Source organism: Plecotus auritus, assembly GCF_963455305.1.
Source record: "Plecotus auritus genome assembly, chromosome: 4".
In the NCBI taxonomy this organism is placed as follows: domain Eukaryota; kingdom Metazoa; phylum Chordata; class Mammalia; order Chiroptera; family Vespertilionidae; genus Plecotus; species Plecotus auritus.
Genome location: NC_137775.1, coordinates 106,918,082 through 106,939,721, shown reverse-complemented (window position 1 = coordinate 106,939,721; position 21,640 = coordinate 106,918,082). Strand labels below are relative to the sequence as shown.

The following is a 21,640-nucleotide window of genomic DNA, read 5'->3' as shown; positions in this document are numbered from 1 at the left end:
TACTGGCAAACGGTCAGATACTGACTGACCCCACAGGTCTGCTGGTGGGAATGACAGTGGTAGCACCCGGGGGGACAGAAGTGGGGTCACAGTTGCTACAGCTCCTGCGAGCATCACAGCCTGCCTGCCTGCCTTTCTCCATGCAAACAGCTGCCCACCCCTGTATTTGAGGTAAGAGTTTGCATGCATCATGCCCTTGAGCCTACAATACCCTAAAAATATACTGCTATCACCCCGTCTTGGAATTGCCAAGAAACAAAGGTTTGGCGAAGAAGAATCATCTGCCTTTGGAGCCTGCGCCTTAACCACTCGGGTCAGACACAGGCCTGGACCTCAAGTGGCATGTGTTCCAGCATCCAGGAGAGATGTGGTAAGCTCAAAACATGACTTAAATGTCACAACGGAAGTTAAAGTACAGTTACAGAAGGTCAGGGAAAGAAAGACCCCCAACCTCCGCTGAGGAGCAGGGCCTTGGCCAGTGCTGTTGGTGGTGGCAGTGCCTTCCCTGGTGGCTTAATTCACCAAAAGGAGGTGGGGCGCCCAGCCAGAGGTGACAATATGCCCACAGTGGGAGCAGGCACCTCATGCTCGCGGCAGCGGGTGGGGATGCTGGAGCTCTGCGGACAGCGGTGCCCGGAGCCAGGCTCTGACCCAGCCCTGCCGTCCCTTCAGGCCTGTGACCTGGAGCAAGCGTTCCACTCCCTGAGCTGCAGATGACTCAGCCAGTAAATGAGAAGCCACCCGCGAGCCTGCGTGTTTGCCACCGGATGGAGTGAATTACGTGTGCAAAGTACTCATGGCAAGCACACAGCAAAGATAATGAGCGTTTTCAGGATCCTCTTAATAACAGACAAATCTGGGGGAAAATAAGCGTGGGAGGGGATATGAAGAAGGTGTTGGTTTTGTGTGCGTGAGCTTGTTCTCACTGCCTTTCCTCACCAAGGTCAGACAGAGGGAGAAGTGGCCGAGTGGCCAGGAGAGCAGAGCACAGCCCGAGACCACGCTCAGGACGTCACACCTCTGCCAAAATTTAGGGCAGAAGGTGCCAGTGGAGAAAGAGGCCAAGATGCGTAAACAGACCAGAGAAAGGAAGGAAGTGAATGCATACGGGGCCACCACATGTCTCCGAGGGCAGTGGTTCCTGGGTGGACAGCGTGTACATCAAGCATGTCAAATCACAACGAATATTTTTGTGGCCCAGCCAATATAACGGTATATAAGAAAGGTTTTAATAAAAATCTTGTAACTTAATTTTTACAATATCCTGTTATACATAATATTAATAACGAACTACAATGTTCGCTAATGACTGATTACTATCATCGTGTTGCATTCATTTCCCTTATGCGCCTTACGCGCAAATGCATCATTTCTCTCCACTAATACTGGCAGCAAATACTTTAGCATCCGATGGCCATGTCATTAGTCTTGTACTGACTTGTTTGGTGTGTGCAACAGGAAATACTTCACTTTCGGAGAACAAGAAAAATAGGTTTGTGTTACGCTTATTAATTTGTGCAGTTATTCAGTGTCTGGTAAGTTAATATTCAAGAAAAAATATAAATTTTTATTAAAATGTTCTATTATTTTATGTTAACGATTACTCACTTATTTCAGCCCTTTGTATTCAGCATGTGTCTATCGAAATAAATCTACGTTTCTATGAAAATTGAAGCTTTTGTTTTTTTGCGGCCCATATAAACTTTTTTTTTTAATTTCTTTATTAAGGTATTACATATGTGTCCTTATTCCCCCATTATCCCCCACCTCCCATTCATGCCCCCACCCCCCTGTTGTCTGTGTCCATTGATTAGGCTTATATGCATGCATATAAGTCCTTTGGTTGATCTCTCCCCCTTACCCCCACCCTCCCCTACCTTCCCTAAGGTTTGATGTTCTGATTGATGTTTCTCTGTCTCTGGATCTATTTTTGTTCATCAGTTTATGTTGTTCATTATATTCCACAAATGAGTGAGATCATGTGATATTTATCTTTCTCTGCCTGGCTTATTTCACTTAGCATAATGCTCTCTATCTCCATCCATGTTGTTGCAAATGGTAAGAACTCCTTCTTTTTTACCGCAGCGTAGTATTCCATTGTGTAGATGTACCACAGGTTTTTAATCCACTCATCTGCTGATGGGCACTTAGGCTATTTCCAAATCTTAGCTATGGTGAATTGTGCTGCTATGAACATAGGGGTGCATATATCCTTTCTGATTCGTGTTTCTAGTTTCTTGGGATATATTCCTAGAAGTGGGATTACTGGGTCAAATGGGAGTTCCATTTTCAGTTTTTTGAAGAAACTCCATACTGTTCTCCACAGTGGCTTCACCAGTCTGCATTCCCACCAGCAGTGCACGAGGGTTCCTTTTTCTCCGCATCCTCGCCAACACTGTCGTATGTTGATTTGTTGATAATAGCCATTCTGACAGGTGTGAGATGGTACCGCATTGTTGTTTTGATTTGCATCTCTCTGATGATTAGTGACTTTGAGCAGATTTTCATATGTCTCTTGGCCTTCCTCTGTCTTCTTTCGAAAAGTGTCCATTTTTTGATTGGGTTATCTTCTTTTTGTTAAGCTGTGTGAGTTCCCTATAAATGTTGGAGATTAAACCCTTATCGTTGATATCATTGGCAAATATGTTCTCCCATGCAGTGGGCTTTCTTGTTGTTTTATTGATGGTCTCTTTTGCTGTGCAAAAGCTTTTTATTTTGATGTAGTCCCATTTGTTTATTTTCTCTTTAGTTTCCATTGCCCTAGGAGCAGTATCAGTGAAGAAGATCCTTCTGCATATGTCTGAGATTTTGCTGCCTGTGGATTCCTCTAGTATTTTTATGGTTTCCCGTCTTATGTTTAAGTCCTGTATCCATTTTGAGTTTATTTTTGTGTATGGTGTAAGTTGGTGGTCCAATTTCATTTTTTTGCATGTATCTGTCCAATTTTCCCAACACCATTTATTGAAGAGACTGCCTTGACTCCATTTTATGTTCATGCCTCCTTTGGCGAATATTAATTGAGCATAGTGGTTTGGGTCAATTTCTGGGTTCTCTATTCTATTCCATTGATCTATATGTCTGTTCTTGTGCCAGTACCAGGCAGTTTTGAGAACAGTGGCTTTGTAATACAGCTTGAAATCTGGTATTGAGATCCCACCTACTTTGTTCTTCTTTCTCAGGATTGCTGTGGCTATTTGGGGTCTTTTTTCATTCCAGATGAATTTTTGGAGAGTTCTTTCTAGGTCTGTGAAAGCGGCCCACATAAACTTAAGCCTTGTTTATTTGGCCCGTGTTAGCCTTTGAGTTTGACATGGTTGGTGTACATGGTATCTGCTGTGTGCACATTTAGGAAGCAAGTAAAAAGTCCAATTTTAAAGAAGATAGGAAGAGATTGCCATTTATTTAAAAAGTCCAAGCCGTGGCTACTGTGCTCAGTGGTTAGAGTATGACCAGGGTCTCAGGTTCGATTCCTGGTCAAAGATATGTACCTGGGTTGCAGGTCAGATCCCTGCCCCAGTCAGGGTGCATGCAGGAGGCAACCAATTGATGTGTCTCTCTCGCATCAATGTTTCTCTCTCTCTTCCCTCCACTCCCTCCCTTCTTCTTACTCTCCCTCCCATTCTCTCTAAAAATCAATGGAAAAAATATCCTCCAGTGAGGATTAAAAAAAAACAACAACACTTTCGAAATTAAGCAAGCATTTACTAAAAGAATATCTATTACATTTCCTTATTTTCTCCCTAAGAAAAGCGAACCTATGACCATAAAAATGTAGTAAGTACTACTAGTAAGATACAGACAGAGGGGAGTGAGAGCTGTAGAAGGAGCTTAGCTACTTTGGCTGAAAGCAGTGAGGCCGGTTCAGAGATGGCAGTGGGCAGCTGACCGCAGAGCCGGCCGGAGGAGGCCAGCAGGGCTGGGGGGGCGGAGGCACCGAGGGAGAGGCCGTAGGCACAGCGCCTGGAGCACAGCAGGGCCACTGAGTCTACAGTTAAAGTCACTTGGGGCAGGGAGTGCGGGAGTGTGGCGGCTACAGGTACACACAGTGTGGAGACTGTGCAAGGTGTTGTAGCAGGCTAATAGTTTAGTGTAGAGTCTGTAGGCAGTGAGGATCCATGAGAGTGATTTGAGTGACAAATGTCCTAGATACAGCTAAGAACTGCTTTCATATTATGAAATATTTGACAAAATACCTAGAGGCCAAAGAAACTTAGGGATAGATTGTTAGAATTAGTACTAATTGAAAATGAATATACAGTACTTCTGAGATTAAAGGGACAAGATCTAATATGCAGCAAATTTTCAGAAACATAATTGCTTTGTAAATCAAAGGGCCCATGTGGTAGATTTTGAAACATAACAGTTACTATTTGATCTAAGGTAACAAACACCTACAATACCTGTAAATGTTCGTAAACCTTGTTTTAAATTTTTACCTGAGTGCCTATAGTTAGTATTTTAAAAGCAAAAACAAATGTTGTTTCCAAAAATGAAAAGGATTAAAATAAAAACAACCACAATTTGGGTCATAAACCCACAGAAATAGTCTTCTGCTGTGTCTGCATGCACGTTCACAACCAAAGGCTGGGGACGCGACACAGATCCCACTACTCACCGCCGGCTTCACCAGCAGCTGGCCCATGACGGCAAACATGCGGGACAGGCCGACCGGGGTGCACACTGCGGGGAAATGGCAGACAGCACTTACTGCGAGCACACAGACCACCAGCCCACACACCACACTAAGTCAGACTGGCTCTCAGAAAGTTCTGTCGCCGCTTCAGACTCGCAGTGCCTGTCGGAGGCTCCTCAGCATGGTCAAGAGGGCTGGCGAGGTTGCTTCCTGTACTTGATGAGGGACAGGTGACGGCTACAGACTGAGGACACGCGAGCCTCTAGCAGCTGAATGATAAGCATTTTCACTTACAAGAAGTTAAAGAAAACCAACTAAAGGACAGACTGGTTTCAAGCACTAATGAAACTGAGAAGCAGCCAAGAACATCTAAAAGTGACAACTATCATCTTAAATCCTTATAACAACACTTATCTGTTTATAAGGTCCCAGAGACATGTGGTGACGTCTTAAGTAAAACTAAGCAAGCTTGAAAATAAAGACCATAATTGATCACACACAATTCTATCATTACCATCCAAAAGTAGAGTCTAGTGCAGCCTTGGGCAAACTACAGCCCACGGGCCGGATCCGGCTGTTCTATCCAGTTCTCTTGCTCTCCCCTCCGCTCCTTTACTTTGAATTTATATTAGTTCACACAAACACTCCATCCATGCTTTTGTTCCGTTCCTCCGGTCCAGTTTAAGAACCCATTGTGGCCCTCGAGTCAAAAAGTTTGCCCACCCCTGGTCTAGTGTCAGAATATTAAGTGTACGGGGGGCATGTAAGTGCACGTGAGTATGTGCATGTCTCTGCGTCTGTGCATATGTGTGTCTGTGTGCATATCTGTGCGTGTCTCTGTGTGTGCGGGGTATGTGCATGTGCACATGTATGTCTATGTCTGTGCGTGTATATGTGCATGTCTGTGCGTGTGTGCCTGTGTGTCTATATGTGCATGTGTCTGTGTGTGCGAATGCCTGCGTGTCTGTGTGCATATCTGTGTGTGTGTCTGTGTCTGTGCTATGTGTGCATGTCCCTGAATGTGTGTCTGTGTCTATACACATGTGTATCTATGTCTGTGTTTGTGTGTCTCTGCATGTGGGCATGTATGCAACCATGTGTGTATCTCCCCCTCCACCCACCCCTTCCCCCAACCCTGTGGAAGAAGCTTTTCTTAGAGAACAACACAAGTGTCTTATTATTTCAAGGTTTCAGTTTATCAAAAGTTACCTTGAACATAAAAAAAGTTAAGGGCTGCCCGGCCGGTGTAGCTCACTGGTTGCACGTCGACCTATGAACCAGGAGGTCATGGTTCGATTCCAGATCAGAGCACTTGCCAGGGTTATGGGCTCAATCCCCGGTGTGGGGCGTGCAGGAGGCAGCCGATCAATGGTTCTCTCTCATCAATGATGTTTCGATCTCTCTCTCCCTCTCTCAAATCAATAAAAATATAAAAAATAAAAAATAAAGGGCCAACTTTTTCAAACTCTCCAAGCTGTTAAGGAATGTCATTGGAAATTTTCCCATAATTCTCTAGAACACAGAAGAACTCTCCTTTCCGATCAATATAAAGTCAGAAAAATACTTACAGAGAAGCAGCAAACATCCCATAAGTGATACACAGGAATACAAATAGGGCAGGTAGAACTCCCAGAGATCTGTGAAAACAGTCAATGTTTTTTAGTAAATCCAAAACACTGTGCATTGAGATAGAGGCTGACTATGAATTAATGTACAGTAAACATCATAATTGTTTATTTGAGTCTAAACCATATAATTTCTAAACAGTACAACAAAAAGATCTAAAATAACCCCTTTGCAACACTTATCTAGAAGGAGGAAAAAAGCCTCCATGGAATTTTAAGAACAGAAACCAATTCACAACAAAAAGATACTCTGCACACAGCAAATGCCTGAGTATTCACTGCTTTCCTAAATGTCTCTAAAGGTTTCTTAATCCTGTAAACTAACAAGGGTTCACTACACGAATAACTATTTCAATGCTTTAAAAGTGAGTGGTGAGCAGGGCTCCACGGGAGAAACTGGTTCAAGCCGCGAGCGCACCGTACAGAGACTCCCTGCTTGCCGCGTCCTTGTCCACGAGCGCGGAGGCCACCCACACCATCCCCAGGATCAGCAGCGCCAGGAGTAGGAGCATGACCAGCGTCTCCAAGATTCGGGCTCGGAGTCCCTGAAAAGTAAGCAGAGGCATGATTTTAATATTGTATTACATCTCATGAACAAGTAGGTTTCTAGCCATAGATAAAAAGCATAAAATTCCTTGGGAAGGGGCGGAAATTTATATTTATCAGCAGGAAAAAACATGAAGTGCTTACAGTTTGTAATGTTGAGACTGATTTTTCCAAAATTATGTAAAATAGCATTAGCTTTGAGGAAAGTACGAAAAATATTCTTGGTCCAAACATTTTGCAGAATCATCCTAAACAATTAATTACTTTCCTAACACTTACACCAAGGAAGCAGATTACCCAATCTTGACCTGTGGTCCTAATCAAAGGAACAGGCCCGTCCAGGCGCTGGGCCAGCGGGCCTCTCACAGCTCCCGGCCTCCAGTGCCCTCTAGTGAGCAGCGGAGGACTAGCCCGGCAGGAGAGACCAGAGATGGTCAGTTTATACCAGGGATAGAGATAGAGCATCCCCTTCCCGTTAGAGACTTCTCCCTACTCCGTGAGGCTGGGACATAACAGTCATTATGCACCATTTGTTTTCAATATAAACAAGTCTGGCCTCAGGGCCAAACTAGAGACCAGATTTTTAAATTGAAACCCACTAGACAAGGCAAAACAAAAACTTCCTTATGATCCTGAAGTCACCAAATGACTGATCTGAACTTAAAGACGCATATTGATACTGTAATGCACTAATCTACATGACAAAACAAAATTATAAGTACATCCATGTTTCTTAATAAACCATGTAACCTTCCCTTCCACATCAAAAAACTTAAAGATATGAGTTACAGATAAAGAACCTACATGCCCACTTAGCCCAATTCTGCCCTAAATATTATTTCCCACTTTCTGGGTTAAAGAAACAGGTTGCCCTTAGATTGTTCCTCATGTGTGATAGGGGACAGGGCGTGTCCTAAGGCCAGGGGAGTGGCATTCCTCAGCCTCAATGAAGACTCAGAGTGGCATGGCCTTTCCCCTGGCCCAGGCCCACGCAGTGCCCGGGCAGAACAGATGCCTGCTCCGGTGTAAGCGTAGGTTCCACCAGGGCCAGCACTGCAGAGTGATTGAACTTGTCTTCCATGAGACAGTGGCTGTTTCTCCAGGGAGATGAGGTAGGAACGGTCACAGAACACACTCCCAGTTCACAGAAGAGCCTCACAGCTCTGAATCTTGCCCTGGCACAGCACTCTGGCACCAAAGCACACCACTTTTTAATAGTGATTTCTTTCTCCTTCCTCTCTTTCTAGGCAATAATCTGTTTTTCTAAGCAAGAGTTTTCTGTTACCCATTAAATATTGTGTGGAAAGCCCCTGAGTGAGACAGATAAAAAGAGTGGGCGCTCTGTGTGTGCCCCACGCTAGCAGCTCCTGCCGCCCGTGACGAGCCAGAAGCACCAGGGCTCCCACAACATGGAATACGTGTGTCATAAGCACTGTGACATATGAGCAAGGTCGCACAGCAGTGTTGACAGATAGAAATGGAGCAATAGTGCTCCTGGAACTATCTGAGATCCGCTGCCCAAGCAAAACTGTTTTAATAATATATTATCTATCTATCTATCTATCTCTCTATCTATCTATCTATCTATGCCTAAGCGACCATTCAACCCATAGCTATGACGCGCACTGACCACCAGGAGGCAGACGCTTAATGCATAGGCATGGAATCGTGGAACAGACTGATGAATCTCAGAGGGAAGGGGGGAGGGCAGAAAGAGATTAACCAAAGATCTTAGAGGCCTGGTGTACATATTAGTGCACTGGTGGGGTCCCTTGGCCTGGCCTGTGGGGATCAGGCCAAAACCGGCTCTCCGACATCCCCCAAGGGCTCCCGGATTGCAAGATGGTGCAGGCCAGGCCGAGGGACCCCACTGCACCAGGCCTCTAGTAGTTATTAAACAATTATAATGATGTAACCACAAATACAGCATAAGGGTTAAGATGATGATGATCAATGTAGGAAATGACTTGCCAGTAGGCTCGCGCACTTCCTCTGACATTTCTTTTTTTTTTTTAATATATTTTATTGATTTTTTACAGAGAGGAAGGGAGAGGGATAGAGAGCTAGAAACATCGATGAGAGAGAAACATCGATCAGCTGCCTCCTGCACACATCCTACTGGGGATGTGCCTGCAACCAAGGTACATGCCCTTGACTGGAATCGAACCTGGTACCTTTCAGTCCACAGGCCGATGCTCTATCCATTGAGCCAAACCAGTTAGGGCTCCTCTGACATTTCTTAGCAGTGAGGCTTGTTTTCCTGTGTGCTGTCGGGGAGGCTCCAAGGTGCCCCCTATGGCACAGCAGCAGCCTTGGAAGACAGGCGGGAGTCTCTGAAGCAGGGCAGGGCTTTACTGTCTAGAATGACAATGGTGATGGCACCTACAGAGCAAAGGGCGGAGGGTTTGCTTGCAGCCATTTTGAATGGTGTGGTTCCCTAAGCTCGGGCTCCTGGGCGGGACAGGCCCACCACGGGAGCAGCCCCATCCAAGTGGCCTCTGGGCTGGGGTCAGGGCACTGACAGGAGCCAGCAGCTCCCATGCATGAGGCCTGAGTGCAAGGTCCTCTGTCTCTGACCCAGGAGCCATCACAACAGCACCTGGCTGGCCAGTAGTCTAGGAGCCCCTGCAGTCGGGACAGCTGGGTGACAAGGGTGGGAAGCTAACAAGGTGCTCTGGAGAGCACACAGGGCCATGTGGGGTGGATTATGGCCATGAGAAACTACAGGATCTGGCACTGGACTCTCAAGCAGGTGGGAGAAAGAAGGGTCCCTGGCAACCACTGACCCAGGCCGGGAGCTGAGCTGTGAAGGGACTGAGACCCATGGGCAGCTCGGGGTAGCTCCTCTCTGGGCGGGAGCAGGAAGGGGTGCCCTGGGCACAGGAGACCAGCAGGCCCTGCGAGGCCAGCCAGAAGGGACTGTCCCGTTGCTCCAACTATAGCCACGGGGAACTATGTTTCTTATATATTTGGTGCTCTTCTGTATTTTCTAGAGTGGATGGATATGACATAAGTAATCCCAATATATTAAAAAGCCAGGGTCCGTCATAACCTAAACGACCAGACGGATGACCGAACAGCAGGCTGTATGGGGCGACCAGGCCGGCAGGGGGGTTAGTGAGGGACGACCAAACGACTGAGCAGCAGGCTGCGTGGGGCGACCAGGCTGGCAGTGGGGGCAGTTGGGGGCAACCAGGTCGGTGGGGGGGAGGGGGGCAATTGGGGGCGACCAGGCCGGCAGAGGGGGGTAGTTGGGGGTGACCAGGCCAGCAGGGGGGCGCAGTTAGGGGTGATCAGGCAGGCAGGCAGGTGAGCAGTTAGGAGCCAGCTGTCCCGGATTGTGAGAGGGATTTCCAACTGCCGGTTTAGGCCTGATCCCCGGCCATCCCGAGGGGTCTCAGATTGGAAAGGGTGCAGGCTGGGCTGAGGGCACACCCCCCCTGCACAAATTTCGTGCAACGGGCCTCTAGTATGAGAATAAACTATTATTTTTAATTTTCTATTTTTTTCTTAAAAGAATTAACCTTTTAAGCATCTCCAGTCCGTTTACAAGGCAGACAGTGAGCGGGGACCAGCTTCCCAGCTCTAGCCACAGACAGCAAGGGTGCAAACCCTGGTTCCATCACTGACCACCTACCACTTCGGGTGATTCCTAAACCTTGTGTGCCTCAGTTTCCCCTTTGCCAATGGGTTTATTAGTAATGCCCCCGCCTGGCCGGTGTTTCAGGATCAAGTGAGTTAATATATGTGACATGGTGCTAAGAAAGCTCCAGCCCAGGTGAGCCGCCTTGCCTCGGTCACTGGGTTGGCCTTGGGAGCTCATGGTCACTTGTGCTTCTGAGTTACATGTATACCACCTTCTAAGGCCAGCTTACGCCCACGTCCCATCTTTGTCACTATCATGTACAGACCTATAAGAAACAATCCCATCTTTCTTAGGATCTGACCACCTCCCCTGTTATCCCAAGTAACACATAGCTCATTCTACTGTCACCCCCACACGTGCACTGCCCCCCACACTTCCCTCTCTCTGACCCACTCAGCCCGCTAACCCACTCCCGACCCCCCAGCCTTCTACCAGCCTGTTTCACCTGCCTGTTTTCTACCTTAATAGTCCAGCATCAACCACACTCTATTACGCCCATCCCCTTGGCTCCCCCAGCCCCACTTCAGTCCATGAATGGCTCCCTCCTGACTTCTCAACCTGTTAAAGAAACGACACAATCATGAAAAGTGTTTGCTACCACATTCTCAAGTGGGCCCCGTGCTACCCAGCAATCTTTCCATGGATCTCTGGCTGACTCACAACTCCCTCATGAGTTCTTAATATAATAGTTTATTGATTTTTAGAGAGAGAGGAATGGTGAGTTTGGTTTTAGAATTAAGTTGAAGGTACCTGTGGGACCTCTAAGGGGTATATGCATATTGGCCTCAATCACTCAGGGGAGCAAGAGGGAGAGAAAGAAAAAACATCGATGTGAGAGTGTAATATTGATCACTCTCTCCTGCACACCCCCTACTGGGGATCAAGCCCGAAACTAGGGCATGTGCCCTGACCAGGAATTGAATTGTCAACCTTTCGGTGCACAGGACGATGCTCAACCAACTGTACCACATCAGCCAGGGCTACTCCCTCATGATTTTTAAATGTTCTCCAACCTCCAGGGTCCTAATCTCACCCCCTACTAACTTTATTACAGCTGCAGCTGACCATGCTCTGCCTCACTGAAACAGAGCTGGGCCGCCTGCACGTCCCCTCAGCTTCCTCCCCCGACACTCAGTTTCTCCATCTCCATCATTATTTCCTTCACTGGCTAAGGTCCTCTCCCAGGGCTCAGCCTTGGACATGCTTGCATACGCTGGACCAGCACCTCTCAAACTCCAGTAGCACCAGAATTCCCCGGGGCTCGCCAGTGCCTGCAGACCAGCCCAGGTGGCACTGCGCCCTCCCAATGAGGGTGCTCCCCGCAGACTGCTCTGCTCCTCCCCTGGGAGATCTTGTCCCCTCATTTGACCAAGGACTCTAGTGTTTATATCTTTAGTCCAAATCTTACCATTAAGGCCAAGATGTACAACCTCAGCTGCCAGCTCCCTTAGAGGCCTCACAGGTCCCTCCAACTGAATGCTAAGCCAAACTCCCCGTTCCTCCTGGAAACCTGTTCCCCTCGTGCACAGGCCTCACTAGGTGCGCCGTTATCCAGCTGCTGTTTCTGCAAGAAACTCGGCCCATCCCTGCCAGGCCTTCCTGCGGCGGCTGCCCATGTACACACCTCGTCCTTCCAGTCCTACTGCGCCACCGTCTGACTCAGTGCAAGTGTGATCTCGAAATACAAAGCGGGTTGTGTTCCTCTCAATCTCAACTGGGAAACAGGTGCATGGATGCAAGGACACAGAAGAAACATCCAGTCTCGGAGCACCACCCCCACCAGCGAGGTGCCACCATTTACAGTCACCTTGCTCCTCCTGCCGCTGTCAGGGGTTCTGCGATTCCACAGCAGAGAGTCCGCTGCATAGCAGCTCCCCTGGGCCGAGGGAGACCCCAGGCAGCAGCTGCTGGCTGAGCGCTCAGACCATGGCCCCTGCTGCGGAAGAGCTGAATTTTAACTTCATTTCATTTTAAGTATTTTAAGTTCATACAGTCCCACCTGGGTGATGGTTACCATGCTGGTCGGAGCAGACTGTTAAAAGCCTGCTTCTAACAAAATCTGATGTAAGCGCTCTGTGTTCTCAAGCACTTTCTGGTCATTTTTCTACATTTAACCTTGATATAAAATCCTTTGAAAAGCAGTTTAGTTACAGTTACCTCCTCATTTAACAAGTTATTAGTTCTACATAGAGTTTTAAGTAGAATTTATGTCAAAAAAAGGAAATCTATTAAATTCAGAAACTTCCCCCTTCTATTTTTAATAAAAAAGAGTATATTCTCTCCTTGAGAAAAATAGATAGTATTTAAAATGCAACCTAAATATAACCCTATCTGAAAGTGATACTAGGATTAAATAGCCATATATTTGTTCACATATATTTACAAACAAAGTCCTCCACCAAAAAAAATCTTGTGTGTGTTTTAAAAATTATATGTGAACAACAGTCTTTCTAAATAGATACAAGCTATATAACTCCAGGAGGATGCTTTTCTGTTATAGATGTATTAATAATACCAAGAAAAAATGTCTAAAATGTATATTCACATGCTTAAGTGGTCAAATAAGAAATATTTAACAAAACAAACAAAAAACCCTCTGCAGGCAAATCATAAACTCTTCAAAAATTTACTTCAAATTTATTAATATTCCTTTTGAAAGATAGTAAATAACTCACAAAAGGAAACCTGTCCATTTCAGCTATCAATCTACATTTTAAAAGAGTAAATGAGCAAACTACATTCACAGGAAAGGCTGCCACAGCATAGGCGTCCATTTTACTGAATGTGATTGTGCCGTTCATGAAATATTGAAGGTAACTGATGTTGTAAGAAATAACTGTTATTCTGACTTAATCCACTAGGAGGCTAGGACAATTATGTTTTTCTTTTGTTAGTTTTATTCTCTTTGTGATTAAATGAGACAAAATCAGCTCAACTTGAAATCAACTAAGTGTCACAAGTGTGAGCTATAGCTAAACTAGTAAAAAACATAAACTTGTTCACTAAATGCAATGTGTAGATTTTTACCTTCAACCACTTCAGGCCACAGAAAAAGGGTGATGGGACCACAAATAACCAGAAGCTCCATTTGTTAATTCAGCCTGGCTCATTCAAGTACCCAAAACACATCAACTGTTATCAATACTTTTCTTGAGATCATAAAAATATCACAAAGCCTACATGGGTAGTGTTGAGGTTTTTAAACTTTTGTGTGTGAGTCTGCCTGCAAAGTAATGAAAAGCATTGTGAGAGCTTTTATCGCCACCATTAATCACCAGCAAGATAGCATATAAGCAAAAAATATGCCCACTGCTCATCTTTCCATTAGAAGTCTGAATCGGGAGCCAGGAGGCCCCAAGGGGAAGGTTCCCATAAACTCCCTTCTGACATACGCTAAGCTAAGAGGGCCAGATGTCAGAGTACCTCCCTGAGACATCCTGCCAACGCAAAGTGCCAAAACACTGTCAGAGAAGGAGGAGGCTTCCACTGTTCATCTGAAAAGCAAGGAGTCTGCTGAACCGATCACAGCCCTCAGCACGGCACTCACCGCCTCCAGTGCACCGCGACACACCACGTGAAGGTTTCGACTATCACCTCGCGCCAGGATTCCATGAACTTCGTGATATTTTTATCCCCAGTATGAACACCTACCCTAATCCCTCCCAAAAACCATAAATCTAAGTTAGTGTAATGAAGCTCCATCCCTTTTATTAAAATCGTAGTGTTACAAGCACTCAGCATATCAGTAAAAAGCACCATCGAGACAAGGTACTTTCTGCCAATGAAATGCCATAGAGTATTGAAGAAAAGTGAGCTATGTGATTAGTACACTAGTCTCATACCAGTATTATTTTGGAAATTACAATACCTCAACACTAACAGCTCAAATTAGATTTAAAAATCTAATAACTAAATACACATAGACTCGTAAATCTCTTTTTAGATTTAAATAAGTGCTGAATATGCAAAGTTAAAACACTAAAAGGGTTATAATTGCTTCTTGAAATCTTTGTGCTGGTCAACCATACATTTAATTGCTCTGTACCAAACATCAATAAAGTAAAAAGCACTAACAACAAGCTGATATGTTTCTATGGTGATGAACATGTAAACAAAACTTGGCCTGGACATCCTGACCTCTGGGATGGCATGTAAACACCACTTTATATACTATGTCTCCACCCATCAGGAAAGCCTGGGAACATTTCTACACTCACAGGACATTTAAAATAAATATCGAGCCATTGTTTTCCTCTAACAAAAAGAGTCTCTTAGTAACATGAGGATTGGGTTTGCTCAGCATGACATGCAGACCGCACCAAACACGCATGCCGTTGGCGGGAAGATCGATAGCAGCTCTAATGAAGGACAGAAACTAAAGGCAGATGCGAGTCCTCTTTACCACAAAGAAACTTCACACAAGCAGCCAGAGAGGGTCCAGCACGGCCTCTTTGCTCTCAAAGTCATTGTAAGAGCAGGACACTCAGAGTTTTGGTCACAAGCAAAAAGAAACAGCTTTATAGAAAGCTTTGTGAAATTCTATAGTGAAATGTTTTTTAATATCAATATTTACTGCAGCTATTATATACATATTCACTTAATGTAGTCTATACAAGATAAGAAAAATTTAAACTATGAAGCGCTCAAGTTCTTAAAACTTGACAGAAAGAAAGCACTTTAGGCAAAGTTAAAATAAAAACTCTAACATCGCTAGTTCACTGAACTAAAATGTGCGTTGTATTCAAATTCATGAGCAGAAGTTTCTCATATTAGCTAAACAAAAACCCTCCAGACTGCAGGTAAATAATTAATACAGCAAGTTTCCAACATGAACTGAATTGTGAAAAGACTGCTGGGACTTTACATCGAAAATCTGAAACGTAATTCTAAATTTGGAAGAAAACCTCTCCGAATAGGGCCTCACACTGAGTCAAGTTAACGGTCAGCCAGAGGGTCTTTCCCATAGTTCTGTTCCAGCAAGTCTCTAGTTATAAGCTTCATGGACAAGAGGACCTGGGACGCATGTAGAGAGCTGCCAGTTGCTTTCTATGTCACTGAATCTTCACCATCCCCTGAAAGGTATAAAATTTTATATTATATATATTTTGCCACAATAAAAAAAAGTAGATCAATAATGAACATAACAGTTTGAATTGGTGGTTACCTTTGGGCAGGTTGGCCCGAGCCTCCCACCCCGACAGAAACATACACAAAAGACAAAATGGCCTGGAAACAGGGAGGAGGGAAAATGCTTAAAACATACTTAAGACAAACCTACCGTGTTAGTAAAAAAATCAAACAACATAAACAAAGGCTTCTTCTACTAGAACATTCTTTTCCATAACAGCAAGATCATCCTGGGGTCAAAGGCTCAGTCCTACAAGGCACTTCCCATACAGAAGTCGCACAATCAGGCGCCAGCTCTGATCATTTGCAGCAGGAGGATCACTGGGTGGGACTATCACATTGCTACAGCCCAGTGTGCAAGATAGGAAGGTGCAGGACAGAATCTAAAGCAATGCCACACGGCAATTTAAATAACAGGGTCATACTGCTTATGTGGCAAAGAGGGCATTTACACAAAAAGCACTAGGAATTGTAAAATACCACAGAAGAGTATGCGCCTTTGTGTGTATACGCGCGCGCGCGCGCATACACACACACACACACACACACACACACACGCACACACACACACACACACACACACACACAGCTTACTGCCCTCTATGGCACCCCAGACCCAGACCCGGGATCTGTGCAGGGACCCAGCCCCTGGCTCTACACTCCCTCACATGCTCAATAATAGCTACTTGGGGTGCACACATGTGTGAGCATTTCATAGTTGTTGTTTTTTTTAATATATATTTTGATTTTTTTTTACAGAGAGGAAGGGAGAGAGAGAGAGTTAGAAACATCTATCAGCTGCCTCCTGCACACCTCCTACTGGGGATGTGTCCGCAACCAAGGTACATGCCCTTGACTGGAATCGAACATGGGACCTTTCAGTTCGCAGGCCGACGCTCTATTCACTGAGCCAAACCAGTTAGGGCGCATTTCATAGTTTTCTACTGAGGACCAGTCAATTGGCATTTGGGCTTTACCTATCAGCCAGTTTAAGTAATATGAGCCCATCACCAAGACATAAATCACTTTTTTTTTCTTTCTATTTTTAAATAATGAAAGTGCATTGTTCAGCTTGTATGGCTGTAAAATACCTGAGGACATACCGCCCAACTTAAAGGAGCATCACCACAACCGCTGTGGTACCCACGTGGCCTCCCAACTGAAACTGTCACACCAACCTGCCCAAAGGTAACCACCAATTCCAACTGCTATGTTCACTATTGACATACACTTTTATTGTGGCAAAATATATATAAAATTTACCATGTTTAAGTATATAGATCAGTGGCATTAAACACATTCATATTGTTGTGCAACCATCACCACCATCATCTCTAGAACTTTCTCATCTTCCTAAATTGAAACTCTGCACCCCTTAAACGCTCACTCCCCTCTCCCTCCCAGCCATGGCCCCCACAGGCTACTCTCTGTCTCTATGGATTTGAATCCTCTAGGGACCTTACATAAGTGAAATCACTGTGTCTTATTGTGTCTGACGTTTCACTTACCATAATGTCCTCAAGATTCATCCATGTTGTAGCATGTGCTAGAATGTCCTTCCTTTTTTAGGCTTAGTAAGATTCTATGGTATGTGCAGACCACATTTTTTTATTTATAATGCATTGATGAATACTTGGGTTGTTTCCATCTTTGGGCTATTGTTAATTATGCTGCCATGAAAATGGGTGTGTAAATATCTGTGAAGTCCTTGCTTTCAATTCTTCTGGGCACATACCTAGAAGTGGAATTGCTGAATCATATGGTAATTCTATTCTTAATTTTTGAGCAACCACCATTTTACATTCTTACCAACAGTGTATTTCTTGGCCCTGGCTGGGTAGTTCAGTTGGTTAGAGTATCATCCAGATACATCAAGGTTATGGGTTCAATCCCCCAGTCAGGGCACATGCACGAAGCAACCAATGAAGGCATAAATAAGTGGAACAACCAATCGACCTTTCTCTCTTTCTCAAATCAATTAAAGAAATTATTTTAAGAGTTCTGATTTCTCCACATCTTCACCAATATTATTTCTGGTTGTTTTTGCTTGTTTGTTTTCCTAACTGGTGGTGTCGAGGCCTTTCATGTGCTCAATGGCCGTGTGCAACCTTCTCTGAGAAGTGTTTATGCAAGTCCTTTGCTCCTCGTTTAATGTTGGTAAGTCCCGTCGCTGTCATGTGCCTCACAGCTGCTCTGGCTGCCTGGGCTCTCTGCTCTTCCCTGAGAACCTGACTCCCCGCTGGTTCATTCAATAAGGTAACCTCTTGGAATTTTCATTAGAATTGCACTGATTCTAAAAAATAATTTGACAACTGATATGTTCATCATATAAAGAAATTCATAAAGACAGAAATATCTCCCCATTTATTTAAGTCTTTCTCAACATCTTTCAATAAGATTTTTGGCTTCATATATTATTCCCATAAAGGTTTTACATATCATTTATTGGATTTATTTCAACACTAGAGGCCTGGTGCACGAATTCGGCCTGGGGTCCCTCGGCCTGGCCGGCAATCAAGGCCAATCGAGGCCATCTCACCCAGTCCCCATTGGGGCCAATCGGGCCGGCTGGTGGGAGCGGGGGAGGCCGCAGGACTTTGGCTGGCAGCAGGAGGTTGGCCAGCTGTGGGAGGTTGGCTGTAGGAGCACACTGACCAGCAGGGGGCAGCTCCTGCGTTGAGCGTCAGCCCCTGGTGGTCAGTGCACGTCATAGCGACCAGTCAACCAGTCATAACGGTCACTTAGGCTTTTATATATATAGATACCTTGGACTGTCTTGCTACTAAAAATGTATTTTTAATTAGATTTTATTTGTTGCTGTTATTAATTTTCTCTATTAATTCTATATCCACCTTCCATAGCAAATTTTCCTATTTAAATTAACAATTTATCTTTAGATTCTATAGGATTTTTTAACAGACAATATCATCTGCTAATAATGGCAATTTGTTTCTTTCCATTTTTCCTTTTCTTCTTTTTTATTTTAAATATCAATTTGTTGTTTCACTTATTTTTTTTAATACATTTTTACTAATTTTAGGAGAGATGAAGGGAGAGGGATAGAGACCTAGAAACAGTGATGAGAGAGAAACATCGATCGATCGATCGATCAGCTGCCTCCTATACACCCCTACTGGGGATTGAGCCCGCAACCTAGGCACATGCCATGACCGGGAATTGAACCGCAATCTCTTGGTTCATGGGTTGACACTCAACCACTGAGCCACACTGGCTAGGCTCCTTTTCTTCTCTAACTGCACTAGCAAAGAACTCAACTACAGTGGTATTTATTATTGGAAATAAAAATACGTTGGCTTCCAAATTTTAAAGTAAGTACTTGAACGTTTTACCATGAAGTACAATGTCATTTGTAGGCTCAGGGTGGGCGTCCGCATCAGGTTAGGAGACTCTCGAGTTCTCAGCTTGCTGTTCAGTCTGACTGCCCTTTGGACATGCTCCATTGACTGCATTCCCATTTACTCTCCTCACATGAATTCCAGCCCTAGGTTTCCTATGGTAAACCAACTTGCACACCTGAAATACACTTCCTGTGATGGTCTTTTGTATACATGGCTGGATTCAGCTTAGTATTTTGGGATTCACAGGTATTCAGAAAGAATGGTGCACCAAGCTCCTTTCTCACACTATCCTGTTTGCTTTTGGTGATGAGATCACACTGGTCCCATAACATAAAACTGTGAGTGCTCCATCTCCAAGTCTCTAGACAAATCTGTATGAAACGGGAGTTAACTATTCTTTGAAGTCTGGTAGAAATGTCCTGGAAATTGTTCCTTATTATCAGAATGAGTCTATAGAACGTTCCTTTCTGGCAATAGTGAGGGTGAGAGGGCCTTAATTCCTTCTGCCAAAAATCACCTGGGATGCTACCTGGAATTCTGCAAATCTCCCTGAAATCTTCTGCTTGTCCTCTAACTCTTTGCGTCCACTGCATCTGCTACCCCTCACAGTGCTGGCTTTTCCCAGACGTCTGGTCGTCATCAGAGTCCCTCTCATCTTTACATGTACGACCCCTTGTCCTGCATGTCCTGTCACCTCCTGCCTCTTGGGAGAGTGGGTCTGATTCGGGGTGAGATGTCGTGGTAGCTCCACCCTACACGTGTGAATACTGGCCTGGCTCTCAGACAGCAGGACCCACATTCTCTACTTCGGCAGAGCAAGTGCTGTGCTGTGTGCTGACGGGGGCCCCCACACCTGGCTCTCTGTTCCTCATGGCCACATGGTCTCAGTTTTTACTAAAACCACCCCAGAGGAGAATCTGAAGAATCCAGATATACTTAGACAATTGGAAATGCTAATATCGATCTGCTAATAGATGCAAGGACTGGATAATATCCAATAGGACAACAAAAGGAAATGTGGGGGCTAGCCTGTGGACAGGGAGGAAATCAGTCGCCTCTCTCTCCGACAGAATGCATCTGTACAGCTCTGGGTTTCCCACAGGCTGACACCCGAAGGAGCCGTAGACAGCCAAGTCAGCAGAAGAGCAGCCCAAGTGCTTGGCTCCATTCCAGAGCCCCTATGCCCAGGCTGTGCGCCCGGGAGCAGAGGCCCGAAGAAAAGACTGGGTCCCACCCATTGACAAATGCAGAGCTGATTCAACAGGAACCACAAAGCCTTCCAGATCTGGAAAAAGGTCAAAAAAGGCCCCAAATTAACAAGTAACTGAGTTACTACTATCCTATCTAATAAAAGAGTAATATGCAAATTAACCATCACTCTGCTACGCCCACAAGCCACACCCATCAGCCAATCAGGAGCGAATATGCAAATAAACCCAACCAAGATGGCTACCACCACAGAGAGCAGGAGGGAGGCTTGGGTTTCCCCGGTGATGGAGGAAGCCAAGCTTTCCTCCTGCCCTTGCCGGCCTAGGCCTCCACTCAAGGCTAAAAAGTTTCAATGATAGAAGATACATAAACCCAAACAGAAATGGCGGCAGCCACGGAGCTGGAAAGTGCAGGAGGCTAGGGTTGCCCCTGGCGATGGAGGAAGCCAAGCTTTCCGCACACCCTGGCCAGCCCAGGCCTCGCTTAAGGCTACAAAGTTTCAATTATAGAAGATACGTAAGTCCCAATAGAAATGGCTGCCGCCTTGGAGCAAGCAGAAGGCTTGGCTCTGCTCCAGGCTACAAAGTTTCAATTGTAGAAGATAAATAAACCCCAGATACCAGGGCCTCCACTTGGGTCGCCAGGGGGCGTGGCCAGCCTGCACACCACCACAGGCCCCTCACCCAGGCCGCCTCACGCCCCAAGGGAATCCTCATCCTGATCCGGGACACCCTTCAGGGCAAACCAGCTGGCCCCCACCCGTGCACCAGGCCTTTATCCTATCTAATAAAAGAGTAATATGCAGACTGACCATCACTCCAACACACAGAATGGCTGCCCCCATGTGGTCAAAGATCCTGCCCCCATGTGGACACAAGATGGCCACCACAAGATGGCCAGCAGGGGAGGGCACTTGGGAGGAACCAGGCCTGCAAGGGAGGGCAGTTGGGGGCGATCAAGCCTGCAGGGGAGGGCAGTTAGGGGTGACCAAGTTGGCACAGGAGGGAAGTTGGGGGCAACCAGGCCTGCAGGGAAAGGCAGTTGGGAGGGACCCAGGCCTGCAGGGGAGAGCAATTGGGGGGGGGGGGGGGGACCAGGCCTGCAGGGAAGGGCAGTTAGGGGAAAACAGGCTGGCAGGGGAGTGGTTAGGGGGCAATCAGGCAGGCAGGTGAGCAGTTGGGAGCCAGCAGTCCTGGATTGTGAGAGGGATGTCCGACTGCCCGTTTAAGCCCGATCCCGGTGGGTGGGATCGGGCCTAAATGGGTAGTCAGACATCCCACGAGGGGTCCCAGATTGAAGAGGGTGCAGGCTGGGCTGAGGGACACCCTCCTCCCCCGTGCACGAATTTTGTGCACCGGGCCTCTAGTGTTCCAGATAAAGGGCCAGTAAAACTAACAGAGGAGAGAAAGAGCCATTGGGGATGCTGGTAGAAATGGGCCAAATACGGGCTGTATAAAGTGACATCCCAAGTTGAAGCTAAACTTGGCCAATATTT

General features: G+C 45.7%; 1 protein-coding gene across 3 annotated transcripts in view; it reads right to left on the bottom strand.

Annotated features, from left to right (window-relative positions):
* LMBR1 (limb development membrane protein 1) overlaps positions 1 to 21,640 on the bottom strand; it is a 127,870-nt gene that overhangs the window by 46,753 nt on the left and 59,477 nt on the right. For all 3 annotated transcript variants that reach the window (XM_080667098.1, XM_080667099.1, XM_080667100.1), the window contains 3 exons: positions 6,677 to 6,803; positions 6,202 to 6,270; positions 4,616 to 4,680 (listed from right to left, as the gene is read on the bottom strand). In XM_080667098.1, coding sequence (XP_080523224.1) covers positions 4,616 to 4,680; positions 6,202 to 6,270; positions 6,677 to 6,803 — 261 coding nt within the window. The remainder of the gene's footprint in view (positions 1 to 4,615; positions 4,681 to 6,201; positions 6,271 to 6,676; positions 6,804 to 21,640) is intronic.